At 41.1% G+C, this 9,596-nt stretch overlaps 1 protein-coding gene across 1 annotated transcript; it reads right to left on the bottom strand.

Moving 5' to 3' along the window:
* Nucleotides 1-541: 541 nt before the first annotated feature.
* On the bottom strand, nucleotides 542-7,157 carry fhdc3 (FH2 domain containing 3; the record flags this gene model as incomplete). Its single annotated transcript, XM_080040936.1, has 11 exons — nucleotides 542-1,597; nucleotides 1,843-2,007; nucleotides 2,157-2,274; nucleotides 2,444-2,514; nucleotides 2,691-2,798; nucleotides 2,964-3,034; nucleotides 3,165-3,265; nucleotides 3,455-3,540; nucleotides 4,814-4,916; nucleotides 6,433-6,494; nucleotides 6,849-7,157. The coding sequence occupies 11 exons, from the start codon at nucleotides 7,155-7,157 to the stop codon at nucleotides 542-544; spliced, it is 2,250 nt and encodes a 749-aa protein (XP_079897062.1).
* Between the last annotated feature and the right edge of the window lie 2,439 nt (nucleotides 7,158-9,596).

Raw genomic sequence — 9,596 nt, forward strand, 5'->3', positions numbered from 1 at the left:
TAGCTATGGTCTTCATAACTAATCTGGTTGGATATGTCATTGTGGTTGTGTTGTATCCAAATGTGACAAAAGACTAAAAGTTAAGAGGCTAACTTCTCTGCTACCCAAACAACAACAGAGAGAAGCAATAATAGATGAAGTGAAAGGCAAGTCACTGGAAACTGAGAAGGCGACACCAAGGACACATTAGCACCAGTCAGACTTAAAAGGAGTTCAGAAGGAGACAATTTAACCTGAAGTAGCATTAAATGATACATGTTGTCGATAGCACAATCCATTTACAATTTAAATTAAAAAGATTTATTGCACACAAAAAAGAAGAAAAAAATAGATTTATGAATGTGGTTAGGCTCCACATAATCAAAACCTTCACGGTTCAAAACAAGTCCTCAGTTGCCTTGGGTTCCGCAGAAGGGAAAAAAGCTTCACAGTAAAAAAAAAGACAAACAAAACATGCACATTAAAACATTTTTAACAAACACAGAAGGAAAACAAATGACAAAGCTTGGTCTCAGTCACTAAATAAAAAATGATTTCAAAATCAAGTGTTAGATCCTTTGAAGTTGTGTTCTTCAACATCCCCGGGCTTATTTTTGCCACCGATACGTCTGAAGAAGGATATGAAACCAGAGGTGCTCGCTTGCCCCTGATCATCCGCCTTACTGCCACTCAATGAAAGGCTTGTTGCTGCTGCTGCTGCTGCTTTTTCTCTTTTGTTATACGACCTCGATCCAGAAGAGAAGGACCTCTGAGACATGCCTCTCTGGAGCAGGTCTCCCAGGCGCAGTAGTGGTGCCGTAGATCTCCTGGTTTCATCCACGGAGCTCGTCCTAAACAGTGGAACCTGCGATACAGCTCTCTGGTTGGGGCACTCGGGAAGAGAAGCAGAACCCCCGGGTGGAGATTTCTGACTGTCCTCCCGTTCGGGTGACAGCCAGACTGTTTCCTCAAGGTCATATTCTCCAGAGGGCATTGAGGATATTCTGCATAGTTGTGCTCGTCTGTCGTTTCGCTGGAGGCTCTCTCTTTGGGAGCAGGTCAGAGGGCTCAGGATGGTCCAAGGGGAGCCCAAGTCCCCACTGTTGCCACTAAAGAAGTAGTCTCTGCTCCTAGGCCTAGGGGTCTTTGGGGTCATTGCCGTTGAGCCGTGCCCTCCGTCCGACCGTTTAGGAGAAGGTGTGCCCGGAACAGTGTACCCACCATCGAGGCTGCTTTTGTTGTTTTGGTTGCAGAGCACATTCCTCGTTATCACACGCATCTTCTCTGCTTCTTCTTTGTTGTTTTCCTCTCTCTGGAGTTTGGCTTGTTTCTTGTCGGGCCTCTCCCGTCTAGTAAGGGGCGACGCGTCAGTCTGATCAACTGATGGGACAGGCGTGCAATCAGCGGGGGAGCCTTCGATTCTGGGCAGCAGGCTTTTCCTACACCTGCTGATTCCATTTGGAACAGTGGAGAGAATGCTGTTTAAGGCCGACTCCAAGGAAGAGTCCTGATCGCGCTGGGGTCCCGGGCAGGAGACTATGGAGCGGCGTTTGGTTGCGATCCGCACGCTCTCCCTCCGCTTGTGCCTCTGCTCTTCCGCCTCTCGCTCTCGGTTCTCCTACAGCCAATGTAAAAGAGAGGATATATTCAAACCAGATACAACCACACAAAAAGGGACAGAGCTTGTTTGTATTCAAAAGTAATTTACTTTTAACCCAAACAACATTCCTTTTCATATTTGGGAATGATCCTAAAGCCTCATCGAGTGCCCCTTTAATGCAAAGCCATAGTATGATGTTTCCCTGGGATTTGGTTTACTCCATGTCAAATTTTACCGTTATTGTAAATTCTATCCATTCTTACCCGTACGGCTGTCTCAAACCGCTTGCAAAATGAATGAAAGATTGAGCAGCACTCCTCAAATTTGAAAGTTGCTGGGTCTTCACAGAAGTACTCGGCGACAGCGTTACTTAGAGCATTGAGCTCACGAAGAGAGGACTCCACATCGGCCAGCTTGGCCTCTGCCCTCTAAAGAAATGAAAAAACAACAGAAGAGGTATAAAAGGAGAGGGATTTACAAATTGCACAGAGCATCCAATAGCTCAGTTTATGGATTTGTTCTATACGTCTTGGTGCTTTGGCACAATTTGAGATCAGAGAACAAAGAGAAATCTTACCATGAGAAATGTCTCCATTTGTGGTAAGATACCAGGGTGTCTGCTGCTGTACAGCTTCACTTCCTTCAACTTCTTGACTTCTCTCTCAAAGTCTGTGGTTACTTCCTCTTTACAGAATCTGTGTTGACAACATTAAAGTGTTAATGTGACATATTCCAGTCCATCCAACATTAAGAACATCAGATTCAAACAGATATGACAACATTTAAATCTACTGTTTGGGAAGAAACCAAACCATGTTAGGTTTAAAGTACCAAATAGATTGTCAGTGTACTAATGATAGCCACCTTGATGCCATCCCGATGTGTTCCAGCATGCGGGGAAAAGTCAGCAACTCTGCATCAATGTCCTCTACTTGCTGTGGTTGGAAGATACAAGCAGGAGAGCAACAGTGAAGAGATGGGAGAAGGGAATTCAATGAGTTACATAACTGTTTAGGGACTTGGCTACGATTGCAAGGCTTTACATGATTACACAAATATTTCCTTCAGTAAGAATATGTCCATCCAGGGGGGCTTCTCCTTTCCTCCTCACCTTGGCGACATAGTGAAGAAGGTTCATGCCAGGCTTGTTGGCTTTGGTGTCTGCCAGTTTGAGCAGAGAGGCCATCCTGAAGCCAATGGCATCAGCACTGTAACCACCCTGAGTAATATAATACTTGAGTGGTCAATTCATCAGTACAATACAATGCAGAGTAAAAAGCTTCTGAAACCACAAAGGACATCTTAAATGCATTAGATGTAAAAACTATTTGTGTGTGTGTGTGTGTGTGTGTGTGTGTGGGATTTTTAAAAGAAAAATACCAACAGCGTTCATGTAATTCCCGGCTTTTAATACCAGCCGAATGACTGAGTGGAGGTCGTCACAGTCCAATAGCTCTAAGAGGGAGAGAAGAAAAAGACATGGAGACTGAGAACCTTGATTTATTAAAGTCAGATCTATCTAAAAAAAAGTCCAAGTTGGTAGTGTTTACAGTAGCAGCTTTGGTGGATGTGATGGTAACGTTACCATTAGCTCCTTTGGTCATGACAGCAACAGCGTTCTTCACTTCCTCCATAAGAGGAAAGAATTCCTCCCTGAGCACCATCGTTTTCAGGCGTTCATCGTAGCTGAAGGCATGACAAAAAAAACTGTTTATTACCTACCCGTCATTAAGCCTAGACTAAAAAAAAAATCAAAAAATAAAAGCATAGGATTCCATCAATGGAAGCTCACGTTTTGATGTGATGTCTGTGGTGCAAAAGTGGTGGAATTACAGAGCATAATATAATATACTGCATGCAATGGTAAACACCTACCCCGGCACTTTGACAAGCTGCACCATGAACTGGTCAGCCTCGGGTAACACAGAGAGGTTCCCACTGAAGGATTGCAGCTTCTTCACCTGTGCATGGACACCAGTTTGAGTCAACAAACAATGACATTTGTGTTATCATTCCCTCTTATGGATGTTACAAGAGTGTGCAAGCATCAAGTTATTCTCAGGTTGTAGCATGATTAACCAATAAAAGGCCTTGACAGTGATGAACTCTTCCCTTTTATTTGAATCAGCTTTTTAATAATTAGGGTCAATGTATTTTATCCCCCTTCAATTAGATAACATAATCCAGATAAAATAATCCAAATACAACTCCGGAATATACATGACCTTAAAGTAATAGTATATAATATAAAAAAAAAAAATTGTACCTCACTGCCTACCTCCTCCCCCTTGGTCAGTTACTTCGCCAGTTCTCCATGGACTTCCATTGTTATGCCGATGACACCCAGATTTACCTCAGTACCAAATCCCCCCCCCCCCCACTCCCACATCGAATCCTGCCTGTCTGCACTTACATTCACGATGCAAAAAAACTTCCTTAAACTCAACAAAACTGAACTACTCTTCATCGGCTCCAGATCCACCCTCAGCAAACTCACAAACACCCCCACACTCACTATCGACTGCACCACGGTCTACCCCTCCCCTCAGGCCCGCAATCTTGGCGTAATTTTTGATCCCACCCTCTCCCTTGATCCTCACATCCGCCACACCGTCAAAACCTCCTTCTATCACCTCCGTAATATTGCAAAGATCCGATCCTCCCTCACACCCCACGCTGCCAAAAGACTCATCCATGCCTTCATCTCTTCCCGCCTCAACTATTGCAACTCACTCCTCGCCGGCATCACCACCGACTCCATCAACAGACTCCAACTCCCCCCCCCCCCATATCTCACTGACCTCCTCTCCCCCTATCAACCCCCTCAGATCCTCCTCAGCTGGTCTCCTCTCCACCCACACATCAAACCTCCGCAGCCTTGACGACAGAGCCTTCTCTAGGGCAGCTCCCAGGCTCTGGGACAGCCTGCCCCAACATATCCGTGACTCTTAGTCCCTCACCATCTTCCAATCCCACCTCAAGACCCATCTCTTCCCCTCTGCCTACCCCCTAGATCACCCACCAACCCAAGCCCCATCAACTTTACATTTTCCTTTTGTTTGTTTACTGTTGTGTAAAGCGATTTGAGTGCGATAAAAGCGCTATATAAATTAAATATATTATTATTATTATTAAAGTAGACCTTATTACAATACACGTTAGTGTTCAAGCCTTATTTCATGTGTGAAGGGCCAAAGTGGAAAAATGAGAAACAAAGAGTGGAGCTGTTGTTACCTCACTGTCTTCTGGCATCAGTTTACAAAGCTCTTGTAGTTTGCCTTTTCCAAATTGGAGCCAGTTCCCTTGATGAATGTCCTGCACCATTTCTTTCACTGGCCTGCAGAGGGAGACAAAACAAACGGGAATAAAAAAGGCGCTTGTTCAGCCTGAACAATCACCATGACTTTTATAATTAAAAGAAATAGCTAAAGCTCTCAGGTAATTTCAGTAAAGTAAAAGGTACAACATTTACCTCTTAAATGTAGCAGACATTTAAGGAAGCAGACACAAGTACATAGTGGGATGAAAAGAAACTCAGAAAAGACTCTAGTAAAATTCAAATACCTCAATCTTTATACTTTAACAAAGTACTTGAGTAAATGTACTTGTTGAAATCCCACCTCTGCTCCTTTATAAATTGTACTTTCCAGGCTGTCATTGGTTTCACATTCATTCAAAACAGTCTAAAAAAAGAATTAGAGAGACTTGAAAGCTGTTTGATGCAGGCTATCCATCAGCTCAATGAGCATCATGTTTTACTTTATTTGCTCTTAGGTCAAACACTACAGACAATGGCTACAGATTTTAGTTTGGACATGCGTGCTCAAAATAAATAAGTCTACACTACATTTACAAATGTGTCTAAGTGACATGCATTGGCACACACAGATGCCACCATTACATACATGTCCACCTCTCTCTACTGCAGTAGCAGGACAACATACTGTGCATCTCTGTTGAGTTATTCAGGCAGCATGTCACACTTTACACAGAACACTATTTTTACAATGTCCAGCAAATGTCAAAATGCCTTCAGCTAGCATCATCAAGTGTGCCTTCGTCACCACCACAGAGACTGACTCAATTTGAATTTGACTAACATACCAAAGCAGACGGCATCACGATACTTCGATGCTGAGACACATTGAGAGTGAATTTGGTATTCAAAGTGAAAGCTGAGTGTACCTTGTGACATAGTCTTGATAAGCCATACATCTAAAAACTGGATCTATGGAAATTAAACTTAAAGCTAGATACAAATAAATAAACACATACATTTGAGTTGCCTTTGAGCAGCAACATATGTTTACTTCTTTGTCCAAAGCTCTGGACTTTCAGGCTGAATAGAGGCTACCCTATAAAGACAACATACACTACTCAGACCTTAACATAGTACAGGTTTTATCCTGACAGAGTATTATATATTTTAGCATCAATATATAATAATAATATAAATGTATAATAATTATTATATATGTTTTGTTTCAAGAACCTCTTGGACACTTGCTTAATGGAGGCAATGATCATATTCACCTGTTACTGTTATATCACAACAATTCACAACATAGCTGGATGGCCCCCTTCTGCTCAGCCACACTTACCAGGTGAGCACTGTGCAGCATCTTCCATCATTTAAGTATGTATAATGTGAGTCACAATTGTGTTGTTCTCTATATTGATGCTGAGCGCTCTCATTTAAAAAGGGCATTTCCATCTATTTGAATATGGTCCGCTGAGATAAGGAGCCTGCTAGTTGGGTAATGATTAGTGAAGACAGTGGAAGTGACTGAGGATCCTTTAGTTCTCCTTGTGTTGCCGTGTCTTCTTGAATATTAAACTCTGGCCATCCTTACCTCTTGAAATGTCTCAAGAAGATCCCGATATTCATACTCTTTTTAGAGTCGAGGATTGTAACCTAAAGAGAAAAAAGGTAACACAAATCATTAAACCGAATCACCAAAGGAAAAAAAGGCTTTGTCATTATACAGTCATATTCAGACAAGTCTTTACTCAACATGATATATTTAATGTAACCTTTGAGGAAGCAAAACCACTCTCAAACAATTTACTTCAGCAGTTCCTCATTGATGGCTTATTTAGAATAGGACTTTTAAAAAAGCAGTTCCTTTTTGGGTATTTATTACTTCCCCCGACACGTGCATTCTGCGCGAGTGTGCATCAGTTACTGTAAATCTACCTGTGTTATATAGTTCACTAAGTTTAATCATGATATGGCCTGCTGAGTGTGACTCTGGCTATTTTATTTTACCTTCGGCTCCTGTGGAAATGAGTCAGAGTCATCACAGTTCTTCACACCCATGAACTTGGAATTTCGGAGCGAGGCCCGTTTGTCCACATGACTAAAAAGCTCCTCGATGCTCCGGATGTCCAGCATGAGGTCCCTCTGTGGCCGCTTAGACGTCCACACGTTCAGCTTGCCCAGGACGCGCTGACTGGGGACGGTGTCCCAGTTCAGCTTTTTCATAGAACGTCGCTGGACATTACGAGAGCCAAACGTAGGGGGTGGAGGGGGGAGGGGGGGAGGAGGAGGAGGAGGGGGTGGTGGTGGTGCACACATACGGGGAGTTACAGGGGGAGATGATTGGAGATCTGTATCTTCCTGAGCATCTGGGCTCAAAGAAGCAGGAGAACATCTTGTAGAAGCAGATTTTAAAATCAGCACTCCCTCCATCTGCGTCTCTGAATCCCCAAAAGATGATGGGAGGAGGTATCCCGCCGTAGACCACTCAGATCCGATTTGATTATGAATCCTTAAAAAAAAATGTAGTCAAAAAAAGGTATAGTTTAGCAGTGTACGGTTGTGTGTGTTTATAAAGTCCCCAAGACAATCTGTTTTAGTAGCATTATAATGTTTTTTTTCTCCTAGATTCATAGCTACAAATGCATGTTCATTTGTTTTGTTTTATATTTAATGTCAAATAAGCCGTTTCATTTCAGAAAAAGATCATATTTCACCAACATCTGCTTTGCTGGCAGCATAAACAAATGGCTGAAACATTTAAGCAATGCCCTAATTTATTGAAAGGAAATCCAATAGTATAAAATATTTAATCATATAATCACTTTCTTGAAGTTCTATCGAGTGAAATATGAAATAGCAAATCTAAAAAAGTCTGGCCATTTATTTTGTCATATTTTCTACACACGTTTATTATTGTTCATCTTGTACGTCTCTTCCTTGACCACCACAATAGTTTATGGTTCCTCCATATGCAAGTATACGAAATATAATTGATAACATCTCGCTTTTTGAAGTCTTCTTCCGACACAACAATGGTAAATGTCTAACATAACTCGAATTATACTATTACTTATAAGAGCATGTTGGTGTATTCGGCAGAGATGAAATCAAACAAATAGGCCTACATTCACACATAAACTTTAATTTCAAATTTGGCTGTAGCCTACATCGTATGCTACAGATATCTGCTGCACATTTTTTGGGAGACACAGAAACAAAGTATCATAAAATTTGATGGAATATTCACTACTAGCCGGATAGATAAAGTGAAAAAAGTGATACTCACAAAAATGTTGTTAAAATTTGTGCGTTTTCAGAAAAACGGTCCCATCAATTCTACATTTTTTAACTGAATTTCGCTGTCGGTTCTTTGCAAAACAACCAAGGGCTCACATACTTTTCACAACATGTTCAAAATTTGACAACATCTTCCAACGTACATAATACAATTGACTTTAAAGTTACAGGTTGATTTCACTCACCATGCTTTCAAAATGTAGCAATTAAATAAATCCTCACTCTGATATTGCCTCGTGTTCATACAGACTGCTACACTCGGTCGGTCAGCCAAACAGCAGTCACAGGTGCAGGGAGCGCCTCAGCCAATCACATTCAAGTCAGTTTCCAGGTACGGGAACGCCCCTTTTTTGGGGCAAATAAAAATGTCGGCAACCACTTCTATTGAGTTTTCAGTGAAAGAGCCAAACTGCTTCTGATATTGCAACAATTCATATAAATGGCACATAGTGTCTGTTGGGTGATTAAAAACAGAAAAAAAGCTTACATCAATATGAAACGGAAGTACAGCTGGTGTGCATACTGTGGTATACTGTTGATCTTCAAAAGTGCCAAGTCATATTAGTGATAATGGAGGGTGGACTTGTGTTAGGGTTCTATTGATCTTAGTAATAAAAACAGAATTATTTTCATGACATGTGATAACTCATGGTTGAACAAGATTACTTTTTAACCCTTTGGTGCTCTTGGGGACGTTTTTGTCCTTTCGCACTTTTTTTACGCTCTTTTTTGTGTATAACTTTGGCTGTGCTTATGTTAGCTGAAATATTTTTGACCAGGGATTTTTTTTTTTTCAAATATTTTGTTTATTTCTACTCAGCAACTTTGTACCATCTATTATAAAGGCTGTACACTTTTTTGTTCCTCTCAGCTCCCTAAGGACGTTTTTGTCCCCTATTGACTCCCATTCAAAATGGCCTTTTTTCACCAATTTGATCCTGCTGTCATTACAGCATAAAATATTTTTTTCAATGATTTTATGCTTTCATCCTAGACACAAAGCATCAAAATTGATCATTTTCAACACCATCAAAATTTTGAGCCATTTCCCTATATTTGGCATAGGGTTGAATTACAAGCAATTTTCCAGGTTTTCGGTCCTGCCCCCCACAGTGCAATAGAAAAAAAAATTCAACCTAAATGGTGTGAGTGTGATGGTAGGGATGCTAGTGTGTGGTGCATATGTGTGTATTGAGAAAATATAGTATGTGTGTTTGTGTACACACAGCCAAACTTTACAAACTCAAACGTATATGGAAAAAATGGCCCAATTTAAACTTTATTTTTTCAAACCATAGCCATGATGACAAACACATGTAAATTTGATGATATTAGGCAATAATCCAACACTTAAGACACCAAAATTGCTTTTTTAGCCCTATCTAGCTCAATCATTTATTTTCTCCAGTTTTTTTTGAGGATCAAATATGCTCCCTAAAACCATTTTTGTACTTTTTT

Source organism: Ammodytes marinus (genome assembly GCF_949987685.1).
Source record: "Ammodytes marinus genome assembly, chromosome: 14".
In the NCBI taxonomy this organism is placed as follows: domain Eukaryota; kingdom Metazoa; phylum Chordata; class Actinopteri; order Uranoscopiformes; family Ammodytidae; genus Ammodytes; species Ammodytes marinus.